General features: G+C 42.7%; 1 protein-coding gene across 1 annotated transcript in view; it reads left to right on the forward strand.

The window, feature by feature from the left end:
• LOC147245214 (cytoplasmic phosphatidylinositol transfer protein 1-like) overlaps nt 1-21,492 on the forward strand; it is a 42,900-nt gene that overhangs the window by 11,879 nt on the left and 9,529 nt on the right. Inside the window, exons 2-4 of the mRNA XM_086185718.1 lie at nt 13,229-13,377; nt 18,827-18,915; nt 20,561-20,568. Of these exons, the coding sequence (XP_086041844.1) occupies nt 13,229-13,377; nt 18,827-18,915; nt 20,561-20,568 (246 nt within the window). The remainder of the gene's footprint in view (nt 1-13,228; nt 13,378-18,826; nt 18,916-20,560; nt 20,569-21,492) is intronic.

Raw genomic sequence — 21,492 nt, forward strand, 5'->3', positions numbered from 1 at the left:
AACTCTCAAGCTTCCTCTCGGCTCTGTTTACAGCCTTGGGGAAATTTGGCCTGCTCTATTTTCCAGCTGCGGTGCATGACACTTTTGGTGGAAGCTTGGCAGAAAATCACACAGTAAACATTGCTACTCCAGCATTGGAATCAACGCCACAAAACAACCAATAAAAAAAAAAAAAAACGCATCTAAAAGACAGTCAGGTAACAAATACAATACAATGTGTGAGATTTTCAGAGACAGAGAGAACATCAAGATCAGCCTTAAATTGGGATTAAAAGTTTGCATCCATGTCTTGGACAAGCAGAACTATAAATGTGTCATATTTAATGGAACTTTGAGTATGTCGACCTCTTTACACTGCTTTAACACCAAAATGGCTGCTGTGAGAGGGAGGTTCCTATTTTTATCTTAAAGGCAGAGTATGTGGCATACACTGGGACTTGGAAACACAACATTCATTTAAATTCCAACAGAAGCCTAGGTCCCTTCCCCTCCCATCCTCAACAGCATGACGCTAACTGTCAGCTAGCATAAAGCTAGCTGCTGGCTAGGAAAAGCTAAATGCTGGCTAGGTAAAGCTTGCTAGCACAAGTTGTTTGCCAGGAAAAGGTAACTGCTGGTTAGCACAAGCTAAATGCCAGCTAGGACCAGCTAATTGCAAGCTAGCACAAACTAACTGTCTGCTAGGACGAGCTAAATGTCGGCGAGGCCAAGCTGAACGTCGGCTAGGGCAAGTAAAGTGCTTGCCAGGACGAACTAAATGCGACTGCAGTCAGCTTCGAGTTTTCTAGAGTGATTCATATTCATTGATATTTTCTCTTACATAAAATTTCATGTATGGGTCTGAATTTTTGAATTTAAAGGTGAGGGTGGATAGCACTTATCTACACCTTCCCTCTGAAAATATTAATCCAGAATTTTTGGAGAGACGCTGCAACAAACAGTGAAAGAACGTGTCATCATAGAGGAAGCAAAAAGTGCTTCTCACCGAGCACATTCAACATCGGCTACAAATCTGTCGGTTGGATAGAACAGCCATCGCTCCCCATCCGTTTATTAGAAGACACATTTACCATAACCTGAACAGGAAACATCTAATTGCCCGCCCCTCCATTTCTCCTTGTGTTCTTCCTGTCCCCCCCTAAACCGTACTTTGTGTCAACATCCTGTCTAAACAAGAACAGATAATGGCTCCTGAGAATAGAAGCACCGAGCGACTAAGTCAGTAGAGTTATGGGACAGTTGGCAGGAGAGATACGGCAAGGGGGGGGGGGGGGGGGGGGGGGCAGCTGGTCGTGGTGCACTATAATATGATCACCACGTAGCAGGACGGACGCTGTTGTTTATGTCACAATTTGATAACGGAGAGCAATCAGTCCTCGTCCGTTTGTACGCTCAGAGATCTGCACGTTGCTATTTCTGCTCCTGCCCATCACCTGTTGGCGATGTGGATAAAATGTGTGCACCATTCATTTTTTCTGACAGCGAATCAAATCAAGAGCTTTTACTAATTCAGACAATGACCCTCGCTACCATCATCTGATCTTTCGAAGGGCTTCGCTCTAAGAGGTTAACTAGTAAATGTTGACCCCACCCCTCATACTCCGGCGTAAACGCATCAGCCTCCCAAGTAGATGTCTATAAACAGCGTTCAATTAATTTATTGATCATGAAACCCACCCACACGTCCTTGACATCTATTCCCCTGCGGATATTTACACAGATCTATGAATACGACAATAACAAGTTCAAGGGTTCTTGGTTGCTATAGGAACATCGGCAGCTAAGAAGATCTTTCTGATGAAGTGATCTCCTCTTTGTGTACCCAAATGACCAACTCAGAGCCGTTGTGTACTCATATTGCAAACTCGAGTATATAAATTTAAAATGATCGCACACTTTAATGATATTTAATTCAACCAACTTTGTGGGTTTGCTTCAGCCTTGTCTTTATTCAAAATATGGAAAATAGATGGTCAATAAATAGTTTCAAGAACACCTTAAAAGTTACAGAAGACTGAAAAATCCCAGCCATCTTCATATTAAAAAGATACATAAACTGTTTCATGGGTGGGGGGGGGGGGGGGTATACTTCAAAGTAAGAGCATGAATCAGCACCAATTTGGTTCAGGTTCATATTAAATTTAAGTCTCCAGACCAAATTTGACCAATATCATCAAGAGTCTGGACATTGCCACCACTGATTCATTTAATTCAGATTCAGCAGCTGCTTCACCCAGATCCATTCAATTAAAGACTTGCTTCGGCCCGCAGGTCATCTCTTCTCTCCCATCAGAGAATCATTTGATCAATTTCTACCTGATTAAATACTGAGTGCTACTGCTGAAAATGCTCTTGCAACTGCTTGCATGCGAATGTCCTGCTGTGTGTTTGTATGTGTGGATGTGCGTGTGTGTTGTGTTACTCAGGTTGCGGTTGCTTTGCATTGAACAACCAAATGGCTATCACTGTAACCATAACGACAAAACATCACTTCATTTAAGGTATGAAACAGTTTTTTTAAATATTACTGGACGTTAATTGTAAGTGAAAATGCATACTGTAGATGTGTCCTGGGAAATACCATTGAGAGTCATGCACAGCTTGTACACCGTCGGGTGAGATCATTGTGCGTGCTCGTCTCTCTTTTGAAGACAAACAACAAAGTCTTGGACTCTATTGGCCTTGGTCTCTTGTGTTTTGTTAATCAGTTCTTGTTTTATTTTGAAAACACTTGTTCATCCGTGCCTTTGTTTGCTTTAGACTCCCTGCCTTTTTGTGTTCCCGCCTTTTTGGAGTCTTCCACCTGTGTCAGGTGTGCTGGTTAGTCCTCGTCAGTCACAGCTCGGTTCCTTACATCTCTTACCCAAACATGCTTTCTCACCTGTTTCTTGTTGTGTCATTAGTAGTTTGAGTTTTAGTTTGGTCGTCTGGGTCTCTTCTGCTCAGCTCCTCATGTCACAATACCTGGTTTTAGCACGACACAGTCGTGACCAGACATGTTTTAGTTCATTCTGATCATTAAAGTAAGTTCTTCATGTCCTTCCTCCTTGCCATTTCCTGCATTTGGGTCCCTCTTCCCAACAAGCTGATACACATGGCTTGTTGTCATTCCTCTTCTTCTTCTCGTAAGCCTCAGGTCTCATTGGTAGGAAATGAATGTAAGTTAGGTGTGTGTGTGTGTGTGTGTGTGTGTGTGTGTGTGTGTGTGTGTGTGTGTGTGTGTGTGTGTGAACATGTACAGATGGCTCCTTTTTTCTTGTATACCTGTATGAGCTGCTCCCAGAGTGATCGGTGTTCTCCCTGGTGCCTTCACTACCACCCTGAAGAGGGGGGAGGGGTTTGCGCCGTTCCTCCATGAGCACCCTTCTTCCATCATCACCGTGGAACCGATTGCACATTTTGAAGCCCAATTAACCGAGCCATCTGTTGGTGTTTCTGTCAGCCTGTTGGCTGAAATCCTCTGATATAAATCATTATTTCATACATTTTTTTCATATCCCATGGCTTGTGTGAATACACCAAGTTGACATGTTATCATGTTTTGGGGGCAAAAACAAAGACACAAAATATTATCATAGTATCTACAATTTGTACTGTATTATTAGTGTAAAAGTACTACAATGCTCTCTTGTCATCAAGACTATTTGGGGATTTTCAGTCAAAGGAAGAGGTCCATAACTGCTGTCTTTTTCTGCTGTCCTCTTTAACATTTGGAACATATGTAAATGTATTAGTCCACAAGGGTTTTTGTAACCTATATTTTGGCATGTGCCCATGTTTGTAAGGTGTGGCACTTGTACACACGAATAGCGGGCAAACTGCGGAAGTGCTCTATTTTATGGATATCCCCCAACAATACTTGCCTTTCAACCTCTCTGTCTTGTTGCTTCTGAGGTTATTTTATTGTGTACATATAGAGATGACAACTGCAGAGTCATATATATATATATATATATATATATATATGTATATATATATATGTATTTACATATATATGTGTGTGTGTGTGTGTGTGTGTGTGTGTGTGTGTGTGTGTGTGTGTGTGTGTGTGTGTGCATGTATGTTGTACATATGTATGGATGTATATGTAACAGTGGATTTAACATAGAGCACCAACAAGCCACTGGTGAACACTCCGCCCCTTTTTCCACTCTACTTTTCTCCGCTTTTCTCAGTCTGTCTCCATCTTAGCTGAACTCTAAGAAACGCACTATGGGCTCTATATGCATAATAAATGAAATGGATTTTTACAAGCAACCTGGAATTCAGGTTGTATCAAAACACTCCAGAGTGGAACAGAGCGGGGATGCACAAAAGGCTTATGTAACACAGGAGGGAGACGTGTTTATCAGCCATCTGAATGAGGTTTGTTAAAAACCTCACCAGACACTCGCTCAAGGCTCAGGTCTCTCAAAACAAAGTGAAGGATTTGATAGATACAAAGATTTAAATGTCTTTCAGGTAAATGACTGTTATGGTGCTGTTGGCTACAAATTTGTGTGTGTGTGTGTGTGTGTGTGTGTGTGTGTGTGTGTGTGTGTGTGTGTGTGTGTGGCCGGAGTAACAGTCACTTCACCCTTTGGTTACTTTTCATACATGTTGTTAGAAATATAGAAAATCTTAATTGCACATTCTTTTCACACTGTTTAGGCGATTTGCGTTTGAGTTTTTAGCTGCGTGGACTCGGAAACCTCACCCGTTTCTCTCATCACACACACTTGAAAAAAACTATATTGATATTCAGACTGTTTTAGGGCTTCAGATAGGGAATTATATTCTGGAAAAGAAGCCCAGTGTGTCTATTTTAGCACCAGAGTCTTCTCCATAATGGTCAAATGAGGAGGAGATGGACAAAGAAATGAGAAACTTAATGATAGTCAGGAATTCTGGATAAATGAATGAGAGAAAGAGCCATGCATCAAAGAAAGTCTCCCTGTGAATAAGAGCGCAAGAAATATGGCTGTCCTCAATCAAGTCCGCTTATGTAACATCTCACCAATCTGCCAGTTCCTGAAAGTCTGTCCTCTGCAGCGCTGCCTTTTCTTGTCATCTCTACCTCACTGCTTCCTCACATCATCCTCTCCTTCTTTCTTCCTCTCCCCTCCCATTACACATCACTCCAGTGGGCCACCCAGTGCGCTGGCAGGCAGGGAGTCAAGATGATGCATGGTGGAAAGATCTGTAGTGAGTGATCTTGGCATTATGCAATCTTTGGTTCAGTGACCTCAGATGCTGCAGATGCGCTGGGTAAAAAAAAAAAGAGGGGAGGAGAGGGGAGACAGGCAGGAAAGTGCTCTTTCCCACCTGCGGTGATCAGTAATAATAATCTATGTTTATGTAACGCTCTTGTGCCTTCGGCAAGTGGCTATAAGAGGGGCGTTCTGTGTCACAAACGGGGTGGTCCACTTCACTCAGCGTTCACATCAGCTGCAGACTATAGTATCTGTTGGCAAGAGCAGGTGAACGCCATAGCATGAAATTCAAGTCGTGTTTCACAATAGTTGTTGCAACTGCTTTTGACTCTTGAAGCAGGAGCGAGCAGAGGCTGAAACTCCTGTTTCCCTCTCAGCCTTCATCTGATGCTCAACTGTCGCCATCACAGAGCGCTAATAATACGCCCTCCAGCATCACCTGACAATCAGCTGATTCTCCACATCAACAACGGTCACAAATACTCAAGGTGCCATTTCAGTAGCTCTCCTGTCACTAAATAACTCCGACCACTCCCGTGCACCTCCTCTTTTTCATCCATCGTCCATGCCTTTCTTCAAGTTAGATTGGTTACTTTAATGTTGTCGGTGTTTGTTTGATTGTAGCTTCATTTATAGCCGCTATTACAGTAGGTCATTGCTATTACAGCTCATCTGCTGCTGGCATGTTTGCTGGGCTTTTTGGAAAATACACTTATTTGTCATCCTCCCCAGAGCCAGAAAAGAGATAGCAGTGGTTGGACAGGCTAGCATAAATCCATCAGAATGAACCCAAAGGGATGTAGCCTCAATATAACAAGGGCTGTGTTATTACTTTCAAGATGAAATTATTCAGAAATAAAAGATCATGTAATTTTAGATGGAACTACTTTTACTTTAAAAAAAAAAGAAAAAAAAAGAACTTCAAAATTTGAGCCAAACAGGGAAGCCGGGGGGGGGCTTGCTAACCTGCCTATACACCACCATTCAAAGTGCTATGCTAACTAGCGGTCACCTGTGGGACTAAGCGTTCTAATACACACATGGGAGAAAAGTGTATGTATCTTCTTGTCTGACTGTGGGAATGATGGCAAAACATGGTCCCCCACCACACACACACACACACACACACACACAAAAACTGGCCATGTTCCATTGAGTAACCTCCTCTGTGTGTTTAATATCATATCAGAATGGTCAGTCTGTGTTACTCCTGCTGGACTGCACCAGAGTTACACCATGAGAATAAGGCAGTCGTACACACACCGCTTCCCCCGAGCCAGCTGCCGTCTTTGGCATCCTCCTGCAGTGTGACCACATGAATTTATCAAACTATAAGTGGGAGTTAGCGCTCACCTTCAGTTTTTGCTGAATCGGCATGAATAGAGCAAATGCAGTCAGTCATAAGCACTTGCTCACCAACAGCCTGCTCTCATGCTCCTGTTTCTGCTGACACAGCAAAGACCATGTGTGTGTTCTTCTGCTTTAGCCCTTAGGAAAAGAGTTGAAGTGAAGAGCAAGGGGATCACTCCAGAGTGAGATATCAATTCATCAGATCACCTGTTTTTGCCTCACAGATAACTTGAACTTGTGTTTTTTTTTGGGGGGGGGGGGGGTTGCTCCTCTTTGTGAATGACTTCTTTCTCCCCCACTCTCGCTCACAGTGGGACTGCAGTGGTTATACACTCACTGGCCACTTTATTAGGTACACCTTGCTAGTACCGGGTTGGACCCCCTTTTGCCTTCAGAACTGCCTTAATCCTTCGTGGCATAGATTCAACAAGGTACTGGAAACATTCCTCAGAGAGTTTGGTCCATATAGACACGATAGCGTGACGCAGTTGCTGCAGATTTGTCGGCTGCACCATCATGTGAATCTCCCGTTCCACCACATCCCAAAGGTGCTCTATTGGATTGAGATCTGGTGACTGTGGAGGCCATTTGAGTACAGTGAATTCATTGTCATGCTCAAGAAACCAGTCTGAGATGATTCGAGATTTATGACATGGCGCGTTATCCTGCTGGAGGTAGCCATCAGAAGAGGGGAACACTGTGGTCATAAAGGGATGAAGATGGTCGGCAACAATACCCAGGTAGGCTGTGTCGTTGCAACAATGCTCAATTGGTACTAAGAGGCCCAAAGTGGGCCAAGAAAATATCCCCCACACCATTACACCACCAGCACCAGCCTGAACCGTTGATACAAGGCAGGATGGATCCATGCTTTCATGTTGTTGACGTCAAATTCTGACCCTACCATCCGAATGTCGCAGCAGAAATCGAGACTCATCAGTCCAGGCAACATTTTTCCAATCTTCTGTTGTCCAATTTTGGTGAGCCTGTGCGAATTGTAGCCTCAGTTTTCTGTTCTTAGCTGACAGGAGTGGCACCCGGCGTGGTCTTCTGCTGCTGTAGCCCATCTGCCTCAAGGTTCGACGTGTTGTGCGTTCAGAGATGCTCTTCTGCATACCTTGGTTGCGACGAGCGGTTATTTGAGTTACTGTTGCCTTTTTATCAGCTCGAACCAGTCTGGCCATTCTCCTCTCACCTCTGGCATCAACAAGGCATTTTCGCCCACAGAACTGCCGCTCACTGGATATTTTCTCTTTTTCGGACCATTCTCTGCAAACCCTAGAGATGGTTGTGCGTGAAAATGCCAGTAGATCAGCAGTTTCTGAAATACTCAGACCAGCCCGTTTGGCACCAGCAACCCTGCCACTTTCAAGGTCTCTTAAATCACCTTTCTTCCCCATTCAGATGCTCGGTTTGAACTGCAGCTGATCGTCTTGACCATGTCTACATGCCTAAATGCATTGAGTTGCTGCCATGTGATTGGCTGATTAGTAATTTGCGTTAACGAGCAGTTGGACAGGTGTGCCTAATAAAGTGGCCAGTGAGTGTAGTTTGCTTGTTTTCTGCTCAAATCAAAATGTTTGTTTGAGTTCATGGCTAAATGGAGAAGACATGAATTAACCTGAATAACACAACTGAGAGTTTGTAAATTGATATTTTTGACAGTTTTGTTGTCGGAAGCCTTCAGTCACCATTAGCTTCAGGCTAAATCTACATGATGGGCCGCTTTCTGCATTCTGGAGTCACAAAGAAGTTATACAGGAGGGACAAACATCTTATAGATGAGCTCAAGACACCTTTTTGGGAGTATTTGAAAGTCACACACACATACGCTCACACAAATCCTTGTAATTATGTCTGTGTGATGACCTTCGATGACAGAATGCATTCCCTATCACCTTACCCAACCTTAACCATTACGACTAAATGCTTGACCCAGAACTTAACCATAACCTGATTCTAACCCCGCCCCCTTAAACTTAGTTTTCACCTTCAAAGAGCCCTTTGAAGTTTATGAGGACCGGTCAAAATGTCCTCACTCTGTTGGTTAAAAATTCAGTAGTAGTAAGAACACACACACACACACACACACACACACACACACACACACACAGTATAGACTTAAAGAAGCTCCGGGTATTTATCCCAGTAGGACTACAGTCATTTGTCTAAGAATACAGAGTGCTCAAAGCAGTAATTACACTGTCTGTGGTTGAATTTTAATTACATGTTAGCAATGTGCCCACTATTGTCTGAAGTACACAAGTGTGACTGTGTGTGCTACGTTATCTTATGCACACATTCACACACTCCTTGGCTGTAGCACAACGAGCACAGCTCCCGGCCACCTGCTGCTGTGACAGAGCCGAGAGGCAGCAGGAGACGGAGAGTTTGATCACATTGTTGGCGAAGAGCCTTCATCTTCAAATAAGATTCGTCTTTTCACATTTGCACATTAAGCCGTGACGGTGGCTTACATGTTGTTAAGACGTAGTAGTGGTTTATTTATCTGCAAGTCCGAAATCCGTTTCATTTGTGAGGACCAGAATGTGTTTTATAAAGTCCTGTGGGGAGCTACTTTAAAAGAAATCAGTCAGAGAGCACGTAGCTCAGCTGAGGTGAACCCCTGGCCCCTGATACTTTCATGTTTGGGCCCTGTTTGTTCCGTAGAATGAAAAGGAGGTGAAACCTGGTAAAATTTAGATTTCGTAAGAACAAACAGACTAATGCTGCACTGTGGTGCAAATATCACTTCCTGCATCCACTAGGTGGAGCTAGAAAACAAACATTTACTTTACATTTTGTTGTTGTTAACTGTAAATTCTGATTGAAGCAGATGTTTCGTCAGAATTTATTCCTGTAACCACTAGGTGGTGCTAGAGCTGTAGCTTAAATTCAGACATCTTCAGGCAAAACATTAAATTTGGCCGCCTTGCTACTGTAATGCTGCTTAACAAAAACTCACAGTCTTCACTGCAACCCTTCACCGAGGTCTTGAGGTGTCTCTGAACACGTCTGAGACGGATCTGGTCAACCACCAGGAGGATTACATTAAAGTGTCATCATGCCAACAGGTGGCGCTATGGCTAATATGCATCAAGATTCAAGAATTAGTTCTTCACTGGCCCATTCTACACTCTTCCTTCAAGCTTGGTGAAAGTCATCCTGCTGACAAACAAATACCACCTTAAAACCTCCTTGGTACTGTGACATGTCCCACTTTAATTATGATCTCGTTTTCTTCCTCACTTGCGTTTGATTCTGGGTTCAATCTCAGGTCATCACTGGTCCCACTACAAACTGAGCTGTGGACGGAGGAGATACTGTCGCGGAGGACAATGGGAGACTGATAAAAGTAACTAAAGTCAACTTGCAGCTTTAAAAGATGAAACGCTAGGATCTCATGAGGTAATTTGACGTAAGGTAGAGAAAAAAAAATATCCCAGATGTCCTAATATCTTTTTGAGTTTTGTTTTTTTTTCACAAATCATTAGATCAAGCCTAATGTCTTTCTTTCTTTCAGTCTCTGAATACTAGAGGGTGTGATGTTTGGATAAAAAATGTAACACTCGCAAAGACTAGCTTTGAAGGACAGTATCTGATAGCAGTTTTCTTCACATTTTGTATTCTACCGAACCTTTTATTTACCATTTGAAGACACAATCAAAGGTTTACAGTCTTTCGAAGTGCATGAAGTGTAGTTTTATCCTTGCTCCTCTTTGAATGAAAGATGGACAAGGTAGGAATGAGAAGTGTTTAGTAGAAGTGCAATGTTTTTCCAAGATTTAGTCATGGTAGTTTGGGATTGAATTGTCATATCTCATGGATGTTGATTTCTTCAGCTGTCGCAGTATTCCCATGAGTATAACTCACACTCGTAGTCCTTGTACTTCTACCGTGTGGTACCCAAAAACTGTTTAGCCATGATTAAAAGCCCAATTTGAAGATTTTCTTTCCCGTGGCAGTGGGCGGATTGAAGGTTTAAAAAGAAAAAGTCCTCAATATCAGTTGGCCAAAAAAAAAAAAAAAAATATCAAGGCTCGTTTGATGTGACCTTGACTTTTGAGCTTTGACCACTAAACCCTTCAGATCATTTTTGAGTCCCGACCCGAGGCACGGTTTGCAGCGGCATACAGCAACAGCGCAGTATTTGGAGTTTTCAGGAAATTCTAGTGGAAGTGTTAACGCTATGAAACCGCCTGTAGAGCTAAAGACCCCCTCCCAGCACCCTTTTTTTGTTGGTGTAGTGGTACATCATTTGGTACTGAGCACAGTGCAGTAGGAGACACAGTTTTGATTTGTGATGGTTGGATGGTTCGCATGTGCCAAACATTCACACAGCAAGTTTTACTAAAAAAACAAAAAAAACGTACAACTGAGCTCATGAGAGAGCATCTTTTCTTCTCTGTGGCAGCTCTTGATCTTGTGCGAAGGCTCTACTCTCGAAGAGGGAATGAGACGGAGATAATAATAGTTACTGATGGCCTCACTCGCCTGAACTCCAGCCGCTCGTTCATCCTGTAGATTTCCGACCAGAACAAAGAAAAGCGCGGCTCGTGGCGGCAGAGGACGGTAAAAAAACATCACAATGGCCGGCATGTTTTTCCAATTTGTCAGAGCCTTGAATGAGCCAATGGAAAAGATGGTCTTAAATGTTAATATGCTGCTGCGGACATCAGCGTGCGGCCCAGAGAGGTGCTTGTGGCTCCTGTCGAGTAGGCTGTTCGAGCCTTGCTGCTTTTCATCCACCGGGGAGATTCAATGTGCTGTCAGCCGTCTCTCACCTTTGTTTTCTACTTTGTCCCTTGAAATGTCTTTTTTTTTCATCTACTTTTGTGGATTATCTAACTGTCACAGTCTCAGGTTTTCAACCCAGTGACAGCAGTTAATATTAAACACCAGATTGTCTGAAATGCTGTCGTTATAATAAGACCAAACTAATGTCCTTGGTGTTGTTATTTCCGTTTAAAGCCACAGGTGCAACCCAAGAGGTGTAATTAAAGCAAGTATTACAATCTATCACTAACAGTCAGCCTCTTCTAGAAGTTGCAGTGCGACATCAGAATTTATTCGTGTTTGTGAGCATCATATTGTTCCTTCCGAGGTTTACCTGTCTCCTACTTTGATGTTTGCCAAGCTGAGAACAGTCAGATTTTGAGTTGGGGGTGGGGGTGGGGGGGGTATTTAGTTGAAAACAACTTTCATACATTGACACTAATGAGTGAAGTAAACTGTAACCAAACAGCTGCAGGTAGAAAACCAAAAATATTAACTTACTGAATCCCTCTGCTTTGCATGATTTCAACCAATTAAATCAATTTTTAAGGCAAAAATGCCGATCTTTTAACTGTTTGGAATTAAAAAAAATTGCACCTTTCTCCAGGGTGCAAGTTATGACTAAAATGTATAATTTATAAATTATGATCTCAATTTAGATTAAATGTGGATGCACTGTAGCAGCACCGTTGTGATACATCCCTTTTTTCATGATATGCTCTCAGCGTATATCTTTATTTTTTAGTATTTTAGTGAGTTTTCTTGTGCTCTGCTCATCAGACCCGCTGCCACCGTGGGTCAGAGTATGTCAGCGGGTGCATGTACTTGAACGCGAGCATGCATGTTAGTGTGTGGCTAAATACAGGTTCCTCTTTTATTATCCCTGGCCTGTGACTTTGTCATTGCAAATGGAAAAATTGTGCCAGACTCTCAACAGCTGTTCAGCCAGAAACACTCCGCCATCAAAATTCCATCTGGGTCTCTGCCCCTTACAATTTCTCTCATGCTGTGAAGGCACATGGAAAAAATTGGCATTGTGCTATAAGTTATTCCCTGAGCCTGTTTACAGGTATAGCCTTTTTCCACTGCACTGGCGCATTCCTCCTCACTCCATTCCTGGCTTTTTGTAGCTGGTTGGCGAGTCAACACTGCCAGCCAGACCTTGACTTTCTTTCCATTAGCTTAACACAGCTATCCCTGGTTGAAGCTGTATGTGTGTGTGTGTGTGTGTGTGTGTGTGTGTGTGTGTGTGTGTGTGAGTCCTACATGACCCCTGGGCATTCCAGCAGAGCAGTATAAGTCACCATCAGGGCCGTATCGATTTCTCAAGCCTGGAAATAAGCCTACGAGTAGTTGGAAATCTCCATCCTGGAGCGCTCGCTGTCCAGCATTTGTTGTTTTCTGAATGTATGGAAAATATTTGTTGTGTGACTCCCCATTCCAGCCTGTCATGGCCACCAAAAATGACACTGTCACTGGGCCGAGTGGGTTAGTTTGTGCTGAGTGAAAGACTGTTAGTGCTGACTGATGTGTCCCAAGGGGCCGTGGGATCAGGTCCCTTCACTGATGTTACTATTGTTGTTCGGCACGGTTCTGACCTGAGATTAGCCCTTGCTCACTGTTCTGCAGACAGCTCCTGATCCCCCGTACTCCCCTCACCAGTGTGCCTGTCCACAGGTGTCATGGACACACAGTGTGAGCTGTAATCCTGGAACTTTCCCTTCTGTCTTTATTTTTAATTGCTGTCATAAAATTATGGTCTATACTCAGATGTTACACCAATGAAACGTTTTGCGAGCAGCCCCAGCAGAATTACACCTATATTTGCACCAATAAGGAGTCAGGGGGTCGTTTAAAACAAATTAAAGAATCAAACATATGTGCTTCTTTGTCTCCTGTTTGTCTTCCAGTACCGGATTGGCCAGCTGTATATGATCAGTAAACACAGTCATGAGCAGAGTGAACGCGGGGAGGGGGTGGAGGTGGTCCAGAACGAGCCCTATGAAGACCCTGAGCACGGAGCAGGCCAGTTCACCGAGAAAAGAATCTACCTCAACAAGTGAGTGTCGTCATAATCTGCCAACTCTGAGTTGTGTTTTCCGTGACGACGTTAGTTTCAGGTTCATTATCACCCTACCTGCGCTCACACTTATCTCTAATGCTCTGTTTATTTTCGATTATAAATTTTTAGCTCCAAGTGTCCCGTCTCTGCATCTGGATCCTGCTCTGATACTAAAACCTGACAGTTTCCTTCCACTTACTTCGTAATAATGTTCAATTTGTTCAGCAGCTCGTGTTCTGGCACAGAAACTTTTAAGGTTATTTTGGCAGGACCGCCCGCAACGGCCATCAGACGTTTACTGCAACAGACCCAATTACTCCCATGTGACTCGCCTTTAAAGACTTCATCAGCTTCCCATTTTGGTGCAATACAGTTCAAGTCACAGGTTCTGTCCATCAGTTTTTGAGTGGGAAGACCACACGTCCAGCTAGGTTGACTAAAGCACTCCAAATTCACTGAAATCAGCTTTTTTATACGTTTAAATTTCTAGTATGGAAGAAATCTATGGCCTTGAGGCAATCAGATAAAAAAAAAAACAACACAAATTTATGACTTGTGAAAGTTGTAAATGAGCACTAAAGGAAGGTTAAAATAATGATTTGCTCTTTACGACACTCCATGGATTCCCTACAGGACAAACCTGTTTTTTTATGATCTTCTTTCACAGAAACCTCCACGCCCGCGTCTCCTGAGTTTATATCTACTAATATTTCATCTCACACTGAAGAGGGCGTGCGTTCAATCACTCGTCTCACTTCATTAGACCGCCGCCCATAAAGCCGTCAGAAGAGATTTGATTGTGGAAAAGATGATGTGACATTTCAGCATGTCAGCATTTGTTGGCTGTCTTATTGGAGCGAACAGCTGGGTATAAATAGTAGAGCACGGTGTTGTATAGATTATATATGCTGCACTATACATGATTGCTGTGTTTGGAAGAGAGAAACTGTAAATACTGATAATCCTGACAGAAGTTTTTGTTTTACAGCGAAAGAAGTTTAAAGTGTGAACTTAGGTCACGAAGAAAAAAAATTCCGCAAAACCAAAATATTATATATTTCTGTCCAAATTGTTACAGCTTCTTGAACTTGAAAAGAAAACTTTTGCAGCATAGACAGAGACAAGGCTTTGTGTTTTTTTTTTTGTGTGAAATAATATTTAATGGGCCCATCAATCTCTTACGAATATTTCAGAACGTCAAATGGCCTAATCGAATGTTTCCCGGAGGTTTGATGTTGATCCAGTCATTCCGTATGTTTTTTTTTTTTTACATATTTGTTACAGTTAAAATCTAAAATTGCTCACCACGCAGTTACCGCTGCAGAGTCGTAAGGGTGGGTTTTATGAGTGGGAACAACATTCAGCTCGTTGAGTCACCTCTTAAATGTTAATGTGCCAAATTAAGATCATTCACGAATCCCAAAGCCCAAATAAAGTCTCGGGTTCGAGTCCCAAACTCTGCTCATCAGACACATGCTGGGCGAGTGTTGCGCTGATCAGCTTTGACGATGTCTGAATTCACATGTATGTCAGCAACACGCCACCTGAAATCCTATTTTCTCTCATTTATAACCTGCACACATCCACTTTTCATTCCATCTCTCTATTGACATTTGGATTACACTGAGCGCATCTAATCAGCACGGGATGTGGAGGGTTATCAGCAGTCACAATGATCTGTAGATAGACATATTGATATTCATACAGTTTCACTGACTATATCTGTTGTGTGTGAACACTATTTATTTTTTTGAAGAAAATCAGGAAAAGCGCTGTATTTTCCGTTGCTCTCCTTCTCGTTCTTTCTCAGGATGAATAAAAAAAAAACGTGACTGTTGTCTGGTTACAACTCTTCACTTTTGAACTGGAATTTATTGCACAATGAAAAAAGCTTTTCTTTTATTGATGGCCATAATCAGAGTGAACCCGGCGTAAGTAGGTAGCTGCGGTAGGTCCTGTCTGTGGGGATGCCATATTTCAGCCAGGCAGCGGACACACTCACACGCCCAGTGGGTAGTTTATGTATGACGGGACGTAAAGACGTTAGCGGGCCAGCAGCTCTACAGCATCCATTTTAAAGAATGTAGCCGAATTAATATCTTCCCTATGAATGATTTATTGTTTCAACACTCGCCTCACTTCTGCTATTTATCAGAAATATAGATTTTTTATGGCCCAAACTGTAGAAACAGTTACAAAAAACCTGCACCAAACACTTACAGTGAGATGAATCCTGTAGAGATATTGGCACATATGAGCTGGTCAGTCGTGTCCAGGTAGGTGGGTCTTTAAATCTATGACTGACTTGAATAAATAGCCCACACGTTACAATTTGAAAGGTTAATTTTCCTGCACAAAAGATATGTTTTACCTGTAACATTACACACACATGTAGGATTGGGTTTCATTTTGGACCACTGAGGAATCACAGGCGAACCACTGAGAACTCTTTGTGGGAATGACATACGCATATGTTGACTGATGTGACAAATAATGCAGATTATCCTGATGTAAATATGATATCTATAAAAGGCCAAAATCAGCTGATACAATCATGAAAACATAGTTTTAATAATCGGTGCCAGTTTGAGCCAGTTCTTCAGTGATTTTAATTGGATTGTGAACAGTTGTTTCACTATATTTCTCTCCTTGACTGTTTTTGACGAGATGATTTGGTTAAAATAAAGCAGGGGAAAAAAACTGTCAAGGACAAATGGGCCATTCATATACAAGACAGACAGCTAGACAGAGAATACTGTGATGAGATGCGGTGAGGGTGACCGTTCCTGGTCACAAAAAAACCCTTTGGGAGTCCATCGGGATGTGTGAGGTGTCATCAACAGAAGGTTGTGTGTGCATGCCTGCATACGTGCATGCGTGTGTCCGTGCGTTCGTGCGTGGGCAGAAAAAGATGAGGTCAATGTAGGTGATGGATAATTTGAGTAGTTGCTGTGGGACACCATGCCTGCCTCCCTACGCCCACAAACCACCTGTTACCATGTTCTAGCTGTGGACTACATGTCTGTGTGTGTGTGCGTGCGTTCCTGCGTGTGTGTGTTTGTATGTGTGTAGGAGAGAGGAGTCATTAAAATAACTACACTTTCATACGTTCTAGTGTGATACTCTGTTAAATTTAGACAGGGCAACAACTTCATCGATACGACTCAGACATGAATCTAGCCTGCCTGAATCACTTTAGTAGTTGTTTGGAAGGCTCGATTTTCACAGATTTATCAGTCATTGACACTGACCACTGCAGCATTGTTAGAGCCACACAGTCTGCTGACTAAAAAGTTCATTTTTAATGTTGTATTTAAATCCCAGAACTGACATTTTGCTGTATTTACAGATCAAAGGGTCATAAACACGCATAGGCAGATGACCTAAATCTGCAAGAGGCATCTTGATGTGTCCTCACCCACAGTGTGCGTGTGTGTGTGTGTGTGTGTGTGTGTGTGTGTGTGTGTGTGTGTGTGTGTGTGTGTGTGTGTGTGTGTGTGTGTGTGTGTTGGGGGGGTAGTGTAAGGACATGTAACTAGTCAACCGTGTCTAAAGAAATTCTCCTGGCTGTATGACAGGCTACTGAAGGAAGCCCGGTAGGACGGCTGTCTCTTGTCCCAGTGGTCCCGAACTCAGACTGTTTACATGGGCAGCAATATTCCAATAGACACTAGATGAAGATCCAAATAAGCAATGCTTGTGTTCTATCTATCCTTTATTTAGCCAGAAATTCTCTCTCTGCTTCCAGGGTGGTTTAATTGGATGCTGATTTTGAGTATTCTGATTGTAATGATTGTGTGGGTTGTGGACACATTTTTGAGACATTACCAACATGCCAGAGGGAAACTCGGCTGCCCAAGCATGTGTCTTCAGTTGTTAGAGCTCTATAGCATCGTGTGAAATAGAAAATGAATAGAATATTTGATAAGCAACTGATGGGAACACCTTAATAATCTTGTATTGGTATGTAGAATAAGATCAATAATGAGATTATTTCAGCTCTGTGAATGAAATTAAAGCAATCTAATCTCCTCATTCAGCTGCAGCTACGAGACAGCAGATAAGAGGAGGAGAAGCTGATGATGTGGGGGTTCTAATGATCCATGAGTGGTTGAACAGAGAATTAGCATAAATGTTAAACTTGACTTGTTTGACTTGTCGCTTCTCAGTCAGCAGCATCGGGGCCAACGCTGGCACTCACATCTATTCCATATCAAAGCTGTTCTATTGTTAAAGGTATTCAAAGTTTAAACAAAAAAACAAAAAAAAACCTGCTCTGTTCATCTGTTTTTTTTTCACATTTCTAAAATCAACAGCAATTTCCCTGCAGCCGCTGTTCCCCTTCCTTCAGTAATCATGGTGACTGCATGCCTAATAAGAGGCCCGTTATGGCTGCAACTATCAGCCTGTAGAGTCCGTTTGTGCTGAGTAAAAGCCAGTACTTTCACTACCAGTCACTACTTTCTGCCCCCTGTGTCTGTCAGTGCAGACTCTCTAGAGAAACTCCACTCCAGGGCGCAGGGTGTGATCAATGTAATCAACGTTAGCAGGGACCAGCATGGCCACCTTACATGACCTCCATTATGGCTCAACACAGCTGGATGCTTTTCATTTCCTATTCTGGCCCAAAGATATGAGGGAAAGAGTGGAGAAACTACTACTTTGACTTTGCAGCGCGCAAGCTTATCGTCTCATACTTGGCATTAAAATGTTATAGACTAGGACGCCCACGTAGTCAACCTTCCAGCTAGTTTAGGTGCCGCAGAGTGCAGATTGGAAGCCAGGTGAGGGTGTGTCTCTTTGACAGCTACCCATGTCACCAGGGGAGTACGTTAGTAGACTGTGACAGCGGCGGAAGGGGCGGAGCAACAATCTGGACAGCTTGGAATGGTGAATTTGCACCATACAATTGGGGAGAACAATTGTAAAAAAGATTCAGATTAGACTGCATTTGGATAGTAACTGATGTAAAGATGTACAGTAAATGCATGCAAAAACAAACTCCCCCCCCGTTACATATTTAGCATCCTAGCTGTCGAAGGAGGCCCCTCGCCTCCTTTTGAAAAGCAGAAATATTCTCGCAGCCTCACGGATAGCTGCGCGACTGAGAGGATGATGGGATGTTAGCAGGGCATTGCGATCTCCGTGTGGACTCGGGAGACACGTATAAATACCAGTTCAATTCAAAGAACTTTATCACTCCCACTGGGAGCAATTAGTTTGAGAAGCTAGCACACATCACAAACAACAGCGCACAAATACACCAAGAAGCAAAATCAAACTAAATGTGGAATAAAATCAAATTAATGCTAAAAAAAAAAGATAATAATAATAATAATACCTAGAAAATATAGAGTATTTAAGACAGATTTCAGAGGTGATAAAGCAGGTAAACCTGTAGTGAGGAGGTATAATTATTAAACCCACGTGTTTGTCTGTATTTCAGCAAGCTGCCCAGTTGGGCCCGAGCAGTCGTCCCCAAAATCTTCTACGTCACAGAGAAGGCTTGGAACTATTACCCATATACGGTCACAGGTAACACTGCAATTACTCATGACTCCATACTTTCCAGTCCACTCCTGCAATTATGTATTCATTTTTACGATGACCATGGCTTTTACAAGAACAGCACACGTCCGTTCTTGTAGCCCTCTAAAAACTTGCACAGCTGTAGGTAGTCATCATACGGGATCACTGGGAGGCTAAAGGGATTTAAAAATAATATTTTGTCCAACACAATCTACAATTGGATGGAGGGCTGGAGAGACAGAGGTCAGGAGAGACTGATATTGAGGTGGCAGACAGGTCGTACGGAGGACTACCGTGACATTTGAGGCTTAACATGAAGCCAAGAATGAGATATTGTAGATTTGCCCAATTATAAGGAAGCAGCAGCGGCAGTTGAAGAGTGTCATGAAAAGAGCAGCATCTCATTTACATTTTAATTTACTCAAATTAGCAGCATCTATCTCAATATCAAACGCTTGTGTGATGTGTCACATAGATAAATGGCAGCACCTGCGATTACAATTGAATTTGATATCGTGACACACTCGGTCTCTCTGTTGTGTTGTCACCGGCCCGCGCCAGGATAATAGCGTTAAGATAGATGTTATAGCCCGTCGGCCTTTAGGAGCGGACCTATTGAAATATCTTTTATACTGTACATTACGTGTCTCTAAGTGCAGCTCAGAATTCACAAACACTGCAGGTTTTTATACCTCCCGCTGTCTCGCCAACAAGTGTAAAACAAAAGCATACATTTACGGAGCTGAAGTGGCTATCGAAGGTTTGCTGGTCCACAGTCCTCCAGAGGTCCGGTCAAAGTACCCTCGAGTTGAATGCTGAAGCCCTTATTGCTCCTGATGAGTTGGTCGGCGCCCTGCGTCAGTAAAAGGTATTATTTTCAATTTTTTGAGGTGCATCTATAAAAGTACTGCAGAATACTCCAACAGCCCTGAGTATTTTAGGAGTATCTCCTTGAGAGAAGTGTGGCTATATATTAATGGTCATTTTTGGAGGCTTTAATTCATGTTGTGCTGCTGTACTTAGTTTTACTGTCAGTCCTAATTCATATACAGCATCAGCCAAAACATTAAAACCACTGACAGGTTTAGAGTGTAATACAACAACCCTGCAATAAATCTCCCTTTAATGAGGATTGTAATGCTCTGTTTTTATTGATTCTGTGAGGAAGAAGAGTGACAGTCATTTTGGAGGGTTTGGAATTCATGATGCTGTTGAGCTGTACTGGATTATACTGTAAATTGGATGGACAAAATATTAGATACTCCTAAGAAAAACACAGCTCCCCCATTGGAAGGATCGTCATTATATTCTATAAAAACAGCTTTTTCCTGAAGGTATCCTACTGCCTCATAATTGCAGTGAAGGATAAAGAACTGTGTACTGGAGCGGTCTGAATATGGTTCCAGATATATCCTCCGTAAGATCACGGGCATGAAAAAAAGTGTCATAGAGGTCAAAACTAAACAAGTGTGTGTGTCACAACGAAATGGAGTTGTTTCACATGGAACTGAAGTGATTCAGTGGCTTAATGGTTCCTCCCTCTGTTCTCACCAAAATTTCTCTTCTATTCTTCTCTTTTATGTCTTTGTCCTTTTCTACCGCCCACCCCCAAACCCCAACCTCTCACCCGGCTGATGGGATACATGGTCAGAGTACACGGTAAGTAGATGTAATGTGTCTGCTGCCTGCACACACATACGCACGCACACACACACACACACACACACACACACACACACACACACACACACACACACACACACACACACACACACACACACACACACTCTCTCTCTCTCTCTCTCTCTCTCTCTCTCACTTGTAATGTGAGATTAGTCAAACTTTCTGTTAGCATCAGATGCTCCTTTTCTATTACGAACTCCTTATTACACACACAGATGAACACGAGTAACAGAAAGCAGAGGCTCATGGGTCTGATGCTACAGTGGCTTTTCAGCCTCCTGCACCACTCCACCTGTCAGTATCAACTAATAAAGGATATTTCTCATTGATGACATTGAGAAACCCCGCAGCTCTCGGTGCCTTAACCGCTTAATAGACCGCTGCTGAGAAAAAGGCACTAATGATTTGCTCCGAGACATTAGCCAGTCCACCTCAGGCTGCAAGAAAACATCAATGAAGCAGAGAAAGAAGCAGCAGCGGCACCAACATCGAGTCTATCTTCTCCCTTCAGCTGCACATCTGTGGGCGCACGAGGAACGTGATGCCGGCTCATACGAAAACAAGCGCAAAAAAATTCAACCAACTTCATAAATATTTCACACTCGCCTTGTTTTAGGACATTTCAGCTATGTGGACACAGAATATAAATATAGTATCAACAAAATCCATTCAGAAATTGTTTTTCCAGTCACAAAAAATAGGGCTCCTGGATCCTGAATATGATAAAGACGATTCCTCGAAGCCAGAACCTTCTTCTGGAAAGCATTTCACATGGATCTGTAGCAATACAGTATATTCAATGAAATACAACAGTCCTCAGGATCCAGGATCTACAATTTGACGCAGATCACCTCCAAAACTTTTAAACATTTTAAAACAACCTCTCTCATGAATTCGTGA

The sequence above is a fragment of the Aulostomus chinensis genome, chromosome 18 (genome assembly GCF_037954235.1).
Source record: "Aulostomus chinensis isolate RoL2024-O1b breed Wild chromosome 18, RoL_Achi_v1.0, whole genome shotgun sequence".
NCBI classification, from domain to species: Eukaryota; Metazoa; Chordata; class Actinopteri; order Syngnathiformes; family Aulostomidae; genus Aulostomus; species Aulostomus chinensis.